Here is a 15,570-nt window from a genome sequence, read left to right as displayed (position 1 = left end):
ATGATGTGAGGAGGGAAATAGTGGCAGCAGGAAGCCACAGACTGAGAGTTATATAGTGGGAGGAGCAGGGACCCAGCAGCACAGAGTATATCAGGAGATGAGTTATGTGTCAGTGAGGACAGTGCTGCATGTGACAGGGGCAGTGACATGATACGAGGAGAGGAATGGGGGCAGCAGGAAGCCACAGTCAAGGTTAGGAGGAGCAGGGTCCCCAGCAGCACAGAGTATATCAGGAGATGAGGGATGTGTCAGAGAGGACAGGGCTGCATGTGACAGGGGCAGTGACATGATGTGAGGAGGGGAATGGAGGCAGTAGGAAGCCACAGACTGAGAGTTATATAGTGGGAGGAGCAGGGTCCCCAGCAGTACAGAGTATATCAGGAGATGAGTGATGTGTCAGTGAGGACAGGGCTGCATGTGACAGGGGCAGTGACATGATGTGAGGAGGGGAATGGGGGCAGCAGGAAGCCACAGACTGAGAGTTATATAGTGGGAGGAGCAGGGTCCCCAGCAGCACAGAGTATATCAGGAGATGAGTGATGTGTCAGTGAGGACAGGGCTGCATGTGACATGATGTGAGGAGGGGAATGGAGGCAGCAGGAGGCCACAGACTGAGAAATATATAGTGGGAGGAGCAGGGTCCCCAGCAGCACAGAGCATATCAGGAGATGAGGGACGTGTCAGTGAGGGCAGGGCTGCATGTGACAGGGGCAGTGACATGATGTGAGGAGGGGAATGGAGGCAGCAGGAAGCCACAGGCTGAGAGTTATATAGTGGGAGGAGCAGGGTCCCCAGCAGCACAGAGTATATCAGGAGATGAGTGATGTGTCAGTGAGGACAGGGCTGCATGTGACATGATGTGAGGAGGGAAATAGTGGCAGCAGGAAGCCACAGACTGAGAGTTATATAGTGGGAGGAGCAGGGTCCCCAGCAGCACAGAGTATATCAGGAGATGAGGGATGTGTCAGTGAGGACAGGGCTGCATGTGACAGGGGCAGTGACATGATGTGAGGAGGGGAATGGAGGCAGCAGGAAGCCACAGGCTGAGAGTTATATAGTGGGAGGAGCAGGGTCCCCAGCAGCACAGAGTATATCAGGAGATGAGTTATGTGTCAGTGAGGACAGGGCTGCATGTGACAGGGGCAGTGACATGATGTGAGGAGGGGAATGGAGGCAGCAGGAAGCCACAGGCTGAGAGTTATATAGTGGGAGGAGCAGGGTCCCCAGCAGCACAGAGTATATCATCAGGAGATGAGTGATGTCTCAGTGAGGACAGGGCTGCATGTGACAGGGGCAGTGACATGATGTGAGGAGGGGAATGGGGGCAGCAGGAAGCCACAGTCAGGGTTAGGAGGAGCTGGGTCCCCAAGCAGTGACAGGAGGCATAAACCTGATTTCACATGAAGGAGCACAGTATAAGCATTAGGTGTAAGTGAGGCTGCACACAGACAGTGGACACAGGAAGGGGTGGGGGAGACATATTGGATAACTGCTGCATTCTCAGGAACAACACTAAGCTGACACTTGCAACCTTGGAGGAAGGGCCATCACCCAGGGGGAAATCCTAGAGAGCCGACCAGCAGAATTCCCGAAATCAGATTTGCAGAGATTAAAAGAACAATAATTCCCCATGCAACATAGACCCGACTGTGAACCACCATATGGGGATAGAAAAATAAAATGAAGCCCCCAAGACAAGAAGTGCCCCTAGGTGGATAAACAAACAAGTCTTTCTGTAATGAAATTCCCAGCAGCAGCGTATAGAGACCGGCTCTTCAGGTGTACATGAGGCTAGGAATGACGTGTGCCGCTTATCAATGTACAGTCCCTATTAGACCTCTTCAGTACAAGCATCAATGGGCACATTATCTCTTATATAATAGCCCAGAACTGTCTATCTGTGAGTGTGTGTATAACGCTGGGCGGAGTCAGAGTGAACTCCGTCCCCACAAAGCATTATACACACACAGGCAGGGTGACAGTTCTGGGCTATAGCACCTGCACTCCTGGCACACAGCAGCACACGCCGGTCCCCACCGTCACCCCCGATCTTCACACTACCCCCATCCTTCAGGCTCTGCCCAGGGGCAGAATTATACACACAAGGATCTGGCCAGACTGCTCTCTTCCCCCCCCCCCTGCTAGCCAGGGGCTCCAGCCGCCTGCTATGGCTATTGGCTGAGGCGTCACACAGTCATTGCTTCTAAGGGAGGGCGGAGAAGCTGCATTCCGATAACTACGTGTGAACCAGAATTAGCCCCTATGTGTATTAGGTGTTTAAGGCCCTTTACTATTGTGTCTAAATACATTGTGTAAGCGACACCCGCTACACAACCACTCCTCCCCACCCACGCCATCCTCCTACACAACCCTCACCCACACACCGCCAACCCACCACCCGCAGCACCCCCAGATCCACCTGTAAAACACCACACCGCCGCCGCTCCCACAGCTGCAATAAACCCGCACCCCACCCACGCCATCCTCCTACACAACCCTCACCCACACCACCAAAACCGCCAATCCACCACCCGCAGCACCCCCAGATCCACCTGTAAAACACCACACCCCGCCCCTCCCACAGCCGCAATACACCCGCACCCCACCCACGCCATCCTCCTACACAACCCTCACCCACACCACCAAAACCGCCAATCCACCACCCGCAGCACCCCCAGATCCACCTGTAAAACACCACACCCCGCCCCTCCCACAGCCGCAATACACCCGCACCCCACCCACGCCATCCTCCTACACAACCCTCACCCACACACCGCCAATCCACCACCCGCAGCACCCCCAGATTCACATGTAACACAACACACCCCCGCCCCTCCCACAGCCGCAATACACCCGCACCCCACCCACGCCATCCTCCTACACAACCCTCACCCACACACCGCCAATCCACCACCCCCAGATCCACCTGTAAAACACCACACCCCCGCCCCTCCCACAGCCGCAATACACCCGCACCCTCCCCACCCATGCCATCCTCCTACACAACCCTCACCCACACACCGCCAATCCACCACCCGCAGCACCCCCAGATCCACCTGTAAAACACCACACCCCCGCCCCTCCCACAGCCGCAATACACCCGCACCCTCCCCACCCACGCGATCCTCCTACACAACCCTCACCCACACCACCAAAACCGCCAATCCACCACCCGCAGCACCCCCAAATCCACCTGTAAAACACCACACCCCCGCCCCTCCCACAGCCGCAATACACCCGCACCCCACCCACGCCATCCTCCTACACAACCCTCACCCACACACCGCCAATCCACCACCCGCAGCACCCCCAGATTCACCTGTAAAACACCACACCCCCGCCCCTCCCACAGCCGCAATACACCCGCACCCTCCCCACCCACGCGATCCTCCTACACAACCCTCACCCACACACCGCCAATCCACCACCCGCAGCACCCCCAGATTCACCTGTAAAACACCACACCCCCGCCCCTCCCACAGCCGCAATACACCCGCACCCTCCCCACCCACGCGATCCTCCTACACAACCCTCACCCACACACCGCCAATCCACCACCCGCAGCACCCCCAGATTCACCTGTAAAACACCACACCCCCGCCCCTCCCACAGCCGCAATACACCCGCACCCTCCCCACCCACGCGATCCTCCTACACAACCCTCACCCACACACCGCCAATCCACCACCCGCAGCACCCCCAGATTCACCTGTAAAACACCACACCCCCGCCCCTCCCACAGCCGCAATACACCCGCACCCTCCCCACCCACGCGATCCTCCTACACAACCCTCACCCACACACCGCCAATCCACCACCCGCAGCACCCCCAGATTCACCTGTAAAACACCACACCCCCGCCCCTCCCACAGCCGCAATACACCCGCACCCTCCCCACCCGATCCTCCTACACAACCCTCACCCACAAACCGCCAATCCACCACCCGCAGCACCCCCAGATTCACCTGTAAAACACCACACCCCCGCCCCTCCCACAGCCGCAATACACCCGCACCCTCCCCACCCACGCGATCCTCCTACACAACCCTCACCCACACACCGCCAATCCACCACCCGCAGCACCCCCAGATTCACCTGTAAAACACCACACCCCCGCCCCTCCCACAGCCGCAATACACCCGCACCCTCCCCACCCACGCAATCCTCCTACACAACCCTCACCCACACACCGCCAATCCACCACCCGCAGCACCCCCAGATTCACCTGTAAAACACCACACCCCGCCCCTCCCACAGCCGCAATACACCCGCACCCTCCCCACCCACGCAATCCTCCTACACAACCCTCACCCACACACCGCCAATCCACCACCCTCCCCACCCACGACACACCAGCCCAAACCTTATCAGGAGAGCACTACAAAGCTTTCAATCTATAAAGTGCCAGCCACACTGATGCCACCAGGTGTCGTAGCGGTCAGCAGATAGAGGAGGACGGTCTGTTATGCTAGTGCACAGTGGAAGCCGGGCAGAGGTGGGTCTGAGTGACGGGTAGGCAGATAGTAATGCGGTACAATGTAAGTCAGTGACCACGTACAACGTGATGCAAATAACGGAGTAATAAAAGGAGGGGTAGTGCCCAATATATAACCAACCGTCTGTGCCCACCTACTGCCCAGGGGGAAGCCTGCATGGCAAGAGGCAAAGCGCTAAACACCAATAACCCAATTATTATATACATTATACGTATGATAAAGATAGGGGGACAATGGACTTACCTCATTGTCTTCTTCTCTGTTGTAACCCAATGGAAAAGACATGCAAAGAAAGACAGATTATTAGAGACTGACATAAGAAGACACTCACTACACAGTATACACAATCATTTCATAGTAAGGGATTGGTTCAAAATCCCGGCGGTAGCAATCCCGGCACACTAATTTATTCTCCCTCTATGGGTGTTGTGGACACCCACGGAGGGAGAAAGTGACGGTATTTTGAACGCCGGGATTGTTACTGCATCCCCATAGTAGCACTGCCCGCGGCAGCCAGGATACACATCCCACCCATGGTAGCATGGGACATACGTCCACCGTTACTGCCCCTTACGCGGCACACCGCCCCTTACGCGGCACCTGGGGCACACCGCCCCTTACGCGGCACCTGGGGCACACCGCCCCTTACGCGGCACCTGGGGCACACCGCCGTCGTTACGGAACCATTAATCATTAAGATCAGAGCATATAGAAGGAATACTAGCGGTCTGAGCCGTGGATGTTGTACTCTGGGATTCCCGCCCATAATCTCAGACACAGATTCATCACATCTACATGATAATAAGCTTGGCCAGTGCTTGTCTGGCAGTGGGCTACCTGCACTGGCATGGCATTCTGGGACTTGTAGTTTCACAACAAACAGCGAGACCATGGTCTGTATATATGTTCATGTGCACAAGTAACATTAGAACTGTCCTAGGGCATGTATGCACATGTTGTATGTGGCAGGAATCCCATTTACCACACGTATGTAACAAGGTCTAGTGATCATTAAATGGGGACACGCATATTCTTCCCTACCAGCACCTAGTATAGGTCTAGCTGCGGCCCACTTAGGTGCTCGGAACCCGTGCTACACCTCCTGTGTCCCCTCTTACACATTGGCTGGTTCCTAACAGGCACTAACCAGGGGGTGTACAACTGATTCAGGAACCGTATAGGGATCCCAACAGGCACTAACCAGGGGATGTACAACAGATTCAGGAACCATATAGGGATCCCAACAGGCACTAGCCAGGGGATGTACAACGGATACAGGAACCGTATAGAGATAGTCAGCATTACAACAATGGGAGACCCCAGCACGACTCCCATTGCAGCCCCCGTGTAACCTTGGACTCGTCTCTTGTAGCTCAGACACCAAAAATAGACAGAGCTTCAAGTGGCAGCAGATACCCTAGTAACGCCTGTGTACAGTGCCGTGTATTACAGCGCAGCTCCTGTGTTATACACTGCATTGTACGCAGGAGCTGGAGACACCTGTGTACAGCGCTGTGTATCACGCAGGAGCCGAGCTGGAGATACGGCTGCGTACAACACTGTGTATCATACAGCGCCGTGTATCGCACAGGACACGGCTGTATACAGCGCCGTGTATCACACAGGACACGGCTGCATACAGCGCTGTGTATCACACAGGAGCCATACATAATGCACATCGGGAATTCGGCTTGGCACACAAATGACATTTCTCACTCACAACATTGTATCCCAGCTCTGTATGTGCATTATAGTGTCATGCAGATCAGAGGGAGCATCATGTGCTTGTATAAAGTGGTGGCCCCCCTACAGCGCCCCATCACACGGGCAAGGACTGCAGCCAGGGGAGCACTTAGTCCCAGGCTGTGGTGTAAGGCTGACCTCTGTATGATGCTGGGGCACTGTATAGGTAAGGAGCAGGACTGCAGCTGAGGGAGCACTTAGTCCCAGGCTGTGGTGTAAGGCTGGCCTCTGTATGATGCTGGGGCACTGTATAGGTAAGGAGCAGGACTGCAGCCGGGGGAGCACTTAGTCCCAGGCTGCGGTGTAAGGCTGGCCTCTGTATGATGCTGGGGCACTGTATAGGTAAGGAGCAGGACTGCAGCTGAGGGAGCACTTAGTCCCAGGCTGTGGTGTAAGGCTGGCCTCTGTATGATGCTGGGACACTGTATAGGTAAGGAGCAGGACTGCAGCTGAGGGAGCACTTAGTCCCAGGCTGTGGTGTAAGGCTGGCCTCTGTATGATGCTGGGGCACTGTATAGGTAAGGAGCAGGACTGCAGCCGGGGGAGCACTTAGTCCCAGGCTGCGGTGTAAGGCTGGCCTTTGTATGATGCTGGGACACGGCATAGGTAAGGAGCAGGACTGCAGTTGGGGGAGCACTTAGTCCCAGGCTGTGGTGTAAGGCTGGCCCCTGTAGGATACTGGGACACTGTATAGGTAAGGAGCAGGACTGCAGCCGGGGGAAGACTTAGCCCCAGGCTGCGGTGTAAGGCTGGCCTCTGTATGATGCTGGGACACTGTATAGGTAAGGAGCAGGACTGCAGCCGGGGGAGCACTTAGTTCCAGGCTGCGGTGTAAGGCTGGCCTCTGTATGATGCTGGGACACTGTATAGGTAAGGAGCAGGACTGCAGCCGGGGGAGCACTTAGTCCCAGGCTGTGGTGTAAGGCTGGCCTCTGTATGATGCTGGAACACTGTATAGGTAAGGAGCAGGACTGCAGTTGAGGGAGCACTTAGTCCCAGGCTGTGGTGTAAGGCTGGCCTCTGTATGATGCTGGGGCACTGTATAGGTAAGGAGCAGGACTGCAGCCGGGGGAGCACTTAGTCCCAGGCTGTGGTGTAAGGCTGGCCTCTGTATGATGCTGGGACACTGTATAGGTAAGGAGCAGGACTGCAGCCGGGGGAGCACTTAGTCCCAGGCTGCGGTGTAAGGCTGACCTCTGTAAGATGCTGGGACACGGTATATGTAAGGAGCAGGACTGCAGCCGAGGGAGCACTTAGTCCCAGGCTGCGGTGTAAGGCTGGCCTCTGTATGATGCTGGGACACTGTATAGGTAAGGAGCAGGACTGCAGCTGAGGGAGCACTTAGTCCCAGGCTGCGGTGTAAGGCTGGCCTCTGTATGATGCTGGGACTCGGTATAGGTAAGGAGCAGGACTGCAGCCGAGGGAGCACTTAGTCCCAGGCTGTGGTGTAAGACTGGCCTCTGCATGATGCTAGGACTCGGTAAAGGTAAGGAGCAGGACTGCAGCCAGGAGCACTTAGTCCCAGGCTGCGGTGTAAGGCTGGCCTCTGTACGATGCTGGGACACTGTATAGGTAAGAAACAGGACTGCAGCCGAGGGAGCACTTAGTCCCAGACTGCGGTGTAAGGCTGGCCTCTGTATGATGCTGGGACACTGTATAGGTAAGGAGCAGGACTGCAGCTGAGGGAGCACTTAGTCCCAGGCTGTGGTGTAAGGCTGGCCTCTGTATGATGCTGGGACACTGTATAGGTAAGGAGCAGGACTGCAGCTGGGGGAGCACTTAGTCCCAGGCTGCGGTGTAAGGCTGGCCTCTGTATGATGCTGGGACTCGGTATAGGTAAGGAGCAGGACTGCAGCCGAGGGAGCACTTAGTCCCATGCTGTGGTGTAAGGCTGGCCTCTGTATGATGCTGGGACACTGTATAGGTAAGGAGCAGGACTGCAGCCGGGGAAGCACTTAGTCCCAGGCTGCGGTGTAAGGCTGACCTCTGTAAGATGCTGGGACACGGTATATGTAAGGAGCAGGACTGCAGCCGAGGGAGCACTTAGTCCCAGGCTGCGGTGTAAGGCTGGCCTCTGTATGATGCTGGGACACTGTATAGGTAAGGAGCAGGACTGCAGCTGGGGGAGCACTTAGTCCCAGGCTGCGGTGTAAGGCTGGCCTCTGTATGATGCTGGGACTCGGTATAGGTAAGGAGCAGGACTGCAGCCGAGGGAGCACTTAGTCCCAGGCTGTGGTGTAAGACTGGCCTCTGCATGATGCTAGGACTCGGTAAAGGTAAGGAGCAGGACTGCAGCCAGGAGCACTTAGTCCCAGGCTGCGGTGTAAGGCTGGCCTCTGTACGATGCTGGGACACTGTATAGGTAAGAAACAGGACTGCAGCCGAGGGAGCACTTAGTCCCAGGCTGCGGTGTAAGGCTGGCCTCTGTATGATGCTGGGACACTGTATAGGTAAGGAGCAGGACTGCAGCTGAGGGAGCACTTAGTCCCAGGCTGTGGTGTAAGGCTGGCCTCTGTATGATGCTGGGACACTGTATAGGTAAGGAGCAGGACTGCAGCTGGGGGAGCACTTAGTCCCAGGCTGCGGTATAAGGCTGGCCTCTGTATGATGCTGGGACACTGTATAGGTAAAGAGCAAGACTGCAGCCAGGAGCACTTAGTCCCAGGCTGCGGTGTAAGACTGTATGATGCTGGGACACGGTATAGGTAAGGAGCAGGACTGCAGTTGGGGGAGCACTTAGTCCCAGGCTGCGGTATAAGGCTGGCCTCTGTATGATGCTGGGACATGGCATAGGTAAGGAGCAGGACTGCAGCTGAGGGAGCACTTAGTCCCAGGCTGTGGTGTAAGGCTGGCCTCTGTATGATGCTGGGACACTGTATAGGTAAGGAGCAGGACTGCAGCTGGGGGAGCACTTAGTCCCAGGCTGCGGTGTAAGGCTGGCCTCTGTATGATGCTGGGACTCGGTATAGGTAAGGAGCAGGACTGCAGCCGAGGGAGCACTTAGTCCCAGGCTGTGGTGTAAGACTGGCCTCTGCATGATGCTAGGACTCGGTAAAGGTAAGGAGCAGGACTGCAGCCAGGAGCACTTAGTCCCAGGCTGCGGTGTAAGGCTGGCCTCTGTACGATGCTGGGACACTGTATAGGTAAGAAACAGGACTGAAGCCGAGGGAGCACTTAGTCCCAGGCTGCGGTGTAAGGCTGGCCTCTGTATGATGCTGGGACACTGTATAGGTAAGGAGCAGGACTGCAGCTGAGGGAGCACTTAGTCCCAGGCTGTGGTGTAAGGCTGGCCTCTGTATGATGCTGGGACACTGTATAGGTAAGGAGCAGGACTGCAGCTGGGGGAGCACTTAGTCCCAGGCTGCGGTGTAAGGCTGGCCTCTGTATGATGCTGGGACACTGTATAGGTAAGGAGCAAGACTGCAGCCAGGAGCACTTAGTCCCAGGCTGCGGTGTAAGACTGTATGATGCTGGGACACGGTATAGGTAAGGAGCAGGACTGCAGTTGGGGGAGCACTTAGTCCCAGGCTGCGGTATAAGGCTGGCCTCTGTATGATGCTGGGACTCGGTATAGGTAAGGAGCAGGACTGCAGCCGAGGGAGCACTTAGTCCCAGGCTGTGGTGTAAGACTGGCCTCTGCATGATGCTAGGACTCGGTAAAGGTAAGGAGCAGGACTGCAGCCAGGAGCACTTAGTCCCAGGCTGCGGTGTAAGGCTGGCCTCTGTACGATGCTGGGACACTGTATAGGTAAGAAACAGGACTGCAGCCGGAGGAGCACTTAGTCCCAGGCTGTGGTGTAAGGCTGGCCTCTGTATGATGCTGGGACACAGTATAGGTGAGGAGCAGGACTGCAGCCGGAGGAGCACTTAGTCCCAGGCTGTGGTGTAAGGCTGGCCTCTGCATGATGCTGGGACACGTCATAGGGAATGAGCAGGACTGCAACCGGAGGGAGCACTTAGTCCCAGGCTGTGGTGTAAGGCTGGCCTCTGCATGATGCTAGGACTCGGTAAAGGTAAGGAGCAGGACTGCAGCCAGGAGCACTTAGTCCCAGGCTGCGGTGTAAGGCTGGCCTCTGTACGATGCTGGGACACTGTATAGGTAAGAAACAGGACTGCAGCCGGGGGAGCACTTAGTCCCAGGCTGTGGTGTAAGGCTGGCCTCTGTATGATGCTGGGACACAGTATAGGTGAGGAGCAGGACTGCAGCCGGAGGAGCACTTAGTCCCAGGCTGTGGTGTAAGGCTGGCCTCTGCATGATGCTGGGACACGTCATAGGGAATGAGCAGGACTGCAACCGGAGGGAGCACTTAGTCCCAGGCTGTGGTGTAAGGCTGGCCTCTGTATGATGCTGGGACACGGTATAGGGAATGAGCAGGACTGCAGCCGGGGGAGCACTTCGTCCCAGGCTGTGGTGTAAGGCTGGCCTCTGCATGATGCTGGGACTCGGTATAGGTAAGGAGCAGGACTGCAGCCAGTAGCACTTAGTCCCAGGCTGCGGTGTAAGGCTGGCCTCTGTACGATGCTGGGACACTGTATAGGTAAGGAGCAGGACTGCAGTTGGGGGAGCACTTAGTCCCAGGCTGTGGTGTAAGGCTGGCCTCTGTATGATGCTGGGACACGTCATAGGGAATGAGCAGGACTGCAGCCGGAGGGAGCACTTAGTCCCAGGCTGTGGTGTAAGGCTGGCCTCTGTAGGATACTGGGACACGGTATAGGTAAGGTGCAGGACTGCAGCCGGGGGAGCACTTAGTCCCAGGCTGCGGGGTAAGGCTGGTCTCTGTATGATGCTTGGACTCGGTATAGGTAAGGAGCAGGACTGCAGCCAGGAGCACTTAGTCCCAGGCTGCGGTGTAAGGCTGGCCTCTGTATGATGCTGGGACATGGTATAGGTAAGGAGCAGGACTGCAGCCGGGGGAGCACTTAGTCCCAGGCTGTGGTGTAAGGCTGGCCTCTGTATGATGCTGGGACACTGTATAGGTAAGGAGCAGGACTGCAGCCAGGAGCACTTAATCCCAGGCTGCGGTGTAAGGCTGGCCCCTGTATGATGCTGGGACACGGCATTGGTAAGGAGCAGGACTGCAGCCAGGAGCATTTAGTCCCAGGCTGTGGTGTAAGGCTGGCCTCTGTATGATGCTGGGACACTGTATAGGTAAGGAGCAGGACTGCAGCCAGGAGCACTTAGTCCCAGGCTGCGGTGTAAGGCTGGCCTCTGTATGATGCTGGGACACGGTATAGGTAAGGAGCAGGACTGCAGCCGGGGGAGCACTTAGTCCCAGGCTGTGGTATAAGGCTGGCCTCCACATGATGCTGGGACACGGCATAGGTAAGGAGCAGGACTGCAGCCGGTGGAGCACTTAGTCCCAGGCTGTGGTGTAAGGCTGGCCTCTGTATGATGCTGGGACACGGTATAGGTAAGGAGCAGGACTGCAGTCGGGGGAGCACTTAGTCCCATGCTGCGGTGTAAGGCTGGCCTCTGTATGATGCTGGGACACAGTATAGGTAAGGAGCAGGACTGCAGCCGGTGGAGCACTTAGTCCCAGGCTGCGGTGTAAGGCTGGCCTCTGTATGATGCTGGGACACGGTATAGGTAAGGAGCAGGACTGCAGCCAGGAGCACTTAGTCCCAGGCTGCGGTGTAAGGCTGGCCTCTGTATGATGCTGGGACACTGTATAGGTAAGGAGCAGGACTGCAGCCAGTAGCACTTAGTCCCAGGCTGTGGTGTAAGGCTGGCCTCTGTATGATGCTGGGACACTGTATAGGTAAGGAGCAGGACTGCAGCCAGGAGCACTTAGTCCCAGGCTGCGGTGTAAGGCTGGCCCCTGTAGGATACTGGGACACTGTATAGGTAAGGAGCAGGACTGCAGCCAGGAGCACTTAGTCCCAGGCTGCGGTGTAAGGCTGACCTCTGCATGATGCTGGGGCACTGTATAGGTAAGGAGCAGGACTGCAGCCAGGAGCACTTAGTCCCAGGCTGTGGTGTAAGGCTGGCCTCTGTATGATGCTGGGACACTGTATAGGTAAGGAGCAGGACTGCAGCTGGGGGAGCACTTAGTCCCAGGCTGCGGTGTAAGGCTGGCCTCTGTATGATGCTGGGACACGGTATAGGTAAGGAGCAGGACTGCAGCCAGTAGCACTTAGTCCCAGGCTGTGGTGTAAGGCTGGCCTCTGTATGATGCTGGGACACTGTATAGGTAAGGAGCAGGACTGCAGCTGGGGGAGCACTTAGTCCCAGGCTGCGGTGTAAGGCTGGCCTCTGTATGATGCTGGGACTCGGTATAGGTAAGGAGCAGGACTGCAGCCGAGGGAGCACTTAGTCCCAGGCTGTGGTGTAAGGCTGGCCTCTGTATGATGCTGGGGCACTGTATAGGTAAGGAGCAGGACTGCAGTTGGGGGAGCACTTAGTCCCATGCTGTGGTGTAAGGCTGGCCTCTGTATGATGCTGGGACACGGCATAGGTAAGGAGCAGGACTGCAGCTGGGGGAGCACTTAGTCCCAGGCTGCGGTGTAAGGCTGGCCTTTGTATGATGCTGGGACACGGCATAGGTAAGGAGCAGGACTGCAGTCGGGGGAGCACTTAGTCCCAGGCTGTGGTGTAAGGCTGGCCTCTGTATGATGCTGGGACACTGTATAGGTAAGGAGCAGGACTGCAGTCGGGGGAGCACTTAGTCCCAGGCTGCGGTGTAAGGCTGGCCTCCGCATGATGCTGAGACACGGCATAGGTAAGGAGCAGGACTGCAGTCGGGGGAGCACTGTCCCAGGCTGTGGTGTAAGGCTGGCCTCTGTATGATGCTGGGACACGTCATAGGGAATGAGCAGGACTGCAGCCGGAGGGAGCACTTAGTCCCAGGCTGCGGTGTAAGGCTGGCCTCTGTATGATGCTGGGACACGGTATAGGTAAGGTGCAGGACTGCAGCCGGGGGAGCACTTAGTCCCATAATGCGGTGTAAGGCTGGCCTCTGTATGATGCTGGGACACGGCATAGGTAAGGAGCAGGACTGCAGCCGGGGTAGCACTTAGTCCCAGGCTGCGGTGTAAGGCTGGCCTCTGTATGATGCTGGGACACGGCATAGGTAAGGAGCAGGACTGCAGCCGGGGTAGCACTTAGTCCCAGGCTGCGGTGTAAGGCTGGCCTCTGTATGATGCTGGGACATGGCATTGGGAAGGAGCAGGACTGTAACCAGTGGGAGCACAGTCCCAGGCTGTGGTGTAAGGCTGGCCTCTGTATGATGCTGGGACATGGCATTGGGAAGGAGCAGGACTGTAAGCAGTGGGAGCACTTAGTCCCAGACTGTGGTGTAAGGCTGGCTGGCTGGCAAGGAACATAGAGGATTTTTTGGGACACACTTAAAGAATTGATATATGAATCAATTTAAAATTTACCTTTTACTATCATTAGATAAAATAACTGTGTACATTTTACAAAGTACATCTAATCAATGTGGTCATCAATTCTTAATGATATACAGTATATGTTATTTTAGCTTATGATAATAAAATTGAATTTTTAATTCATTCATATCTCAATTATTTTTAAGTGTGCCCCAAAAACCCTCTGTGTGCTTCCTTGGTCATCCTTTTGACTCACCCTTTCAGTTATAGTGCTGAACCTCTTTGGGAGCACCGCCGACCAGATACCGCAGGTGATTACTGATAATGCGGCAGGATGACTACTTATCTCTATTATAACCTTGCCAGTGCCAATCCTCACCCATATGTTACAGTGCAGCTGACCTGGAATGCATTTACGTATACAGAAGAGTGTGTGTGTGTGTATATATGTATATATATATATATATATATATATATATATATATATATATATATATATATATATATATATATATATATATATATATAGGTGCCTTTGTAGGCAGTAGATAGTGGTAGAGATGTGACCCACTCGGGGTGAAGCATCACACGGCACTCCAAGGATTTTCAAGTGAATTCAAAATGGTATTTATTGCGTATATATATATTAGTCTGTGATATGTTTAAATGCACTTATATAGGACTGTACTGGGAAGGAATCACTATAGTGTGTGACTCAGATGGGCACTTATATAGGACTGTACTGGGAAGGAATCACTATATTCTGTGACTCAGAGGGGCACTTATATAGGACTGTACTGGGAAGGAATCACTATAGTGTGTGACTCAGAGGGGCACTTATATAGGACTGTACTGGGAAGGAATCACTATAGTGTGTGACTCAGATGGGCACTTATATAGGACTGTACTGGGAAGGATCACAATTCGGTGCGACTCAGATGGGCACTGATATAGGACTGTACTGGGAAGGAATCACTATAGTGTGTGATTTAGAGGGGCACTTATATAGGACTGTACTGGGAAGGAATCACTATAGTGTGTGACTCAGATGGGCACTTATATAGGACTGTACTGGGAAGGAATCACTATAGTGTGTGACTCAGATGTGCACTTATATAGGACTGTACTGGGAAGGATCACAATTCGGTGCGACTCAGATGGGCACTGATATAGGACTGTACTGGGAAGGAATCACTATAGTGTGTGATTTAGAGGGGCACTTATATAGGACTGTACTGGGAAGGAATCACTATAGTGTGTGACTCAGATGGGCACTTATATAGGACTGTACTGGGAAGGAATCACTATAGTGTGTGACTCAGATGTGCACTTATATAGGACTGTACTGGGAAGGATCACAATTCGGTGCGACTCAGATGGGCACTTATATAGGACTGTACTGGGAAGAATCACAATTAGGTGTGACTCAGATGGGCACTTATATAGGACTGTACTGGGAAGGAGTCACTATATTCTGTGACTCAGATGGGCACTTATATAGGACTGTACTGGGAAGAATCACAATTAGGTGTGACTCAGATGGGCACTTATATAGGACTGTACTGGGAAGGAGTCACTATATTCTGTGACTCAGATGGGCACTTATATAGGACTGTACTGGGAAGGAATCACTATAGTGTGTGACTCAGATGGGCACTTATATAGGACTGTACTGGGAAGGAATCACTATAGTGTGTGACTCAGATGGGCACTTATATAGGACTGTACTGGGAAGGATCACAATTAGGTGTGACTCAGATGGGCACTTATATAGGACTGTACTGGGAAGGAGTCACTATATTCTGTGACTCAGATGGGCACTTATATAGGACTAAGTCCACATGTCCTAGCATGAGTTCTGACGACTGGGATGTAGATCAGTGTCACCATATTGGGAGTATATAATCTGTCTGTCTCCCCTTCCTACTAGATTGTAAGCTCCTCCGAGTAGGGCCCTCTTCCCTCCTGTTGTCAAAGCCCTCTTCTCTTCACATGTCACTCA

At 54.5% G+C, this 15,570-nt stretch overlaps 1 protein-coding gene across 2 annotated transcripts in view; it reads right to left on the bottom strand.

The window, feature by feature from the left end:
• The window catches only part of SETD2 (SET domain containing 2, histone lysine methyltransferase), a 97,785-nt gene that overhangs the window by 55,025 nt on the left and 27,190 nt on the right, over window positions 1–15,570 (bottom strand). For both annotated transcript variants that reach the window (XM_083186546.1, XM_083186545.1), the window contains exon 3: window positions 4,740–4,755. In XM_083186546.1, coding sequence (XP_083042672.1) covers window positions 4,740–4,755 — 16 coding nt within the window. The remainder of the gene's footprint in view (window positions 1–4,739; window positions 4,756–15,570) is intronic.

Source organism: Crinia signifera, chromosome 5 (genome assembly GCF_055691185.1).
Source record: "Crinia signifera chromosome 5, ASM5569118v1, whole genome shotgun sequence".
Lineage (NCBI taxonomy): Eukaryota > Metazoa > Chordata > Amphibia > Anura > Myobatrachidae > Crinia > Crinia signifera.
Note: the sequence above shows the minus strand (reverse complement) of the source record. Positions and strands in the feature narration are given on the sequence as shown.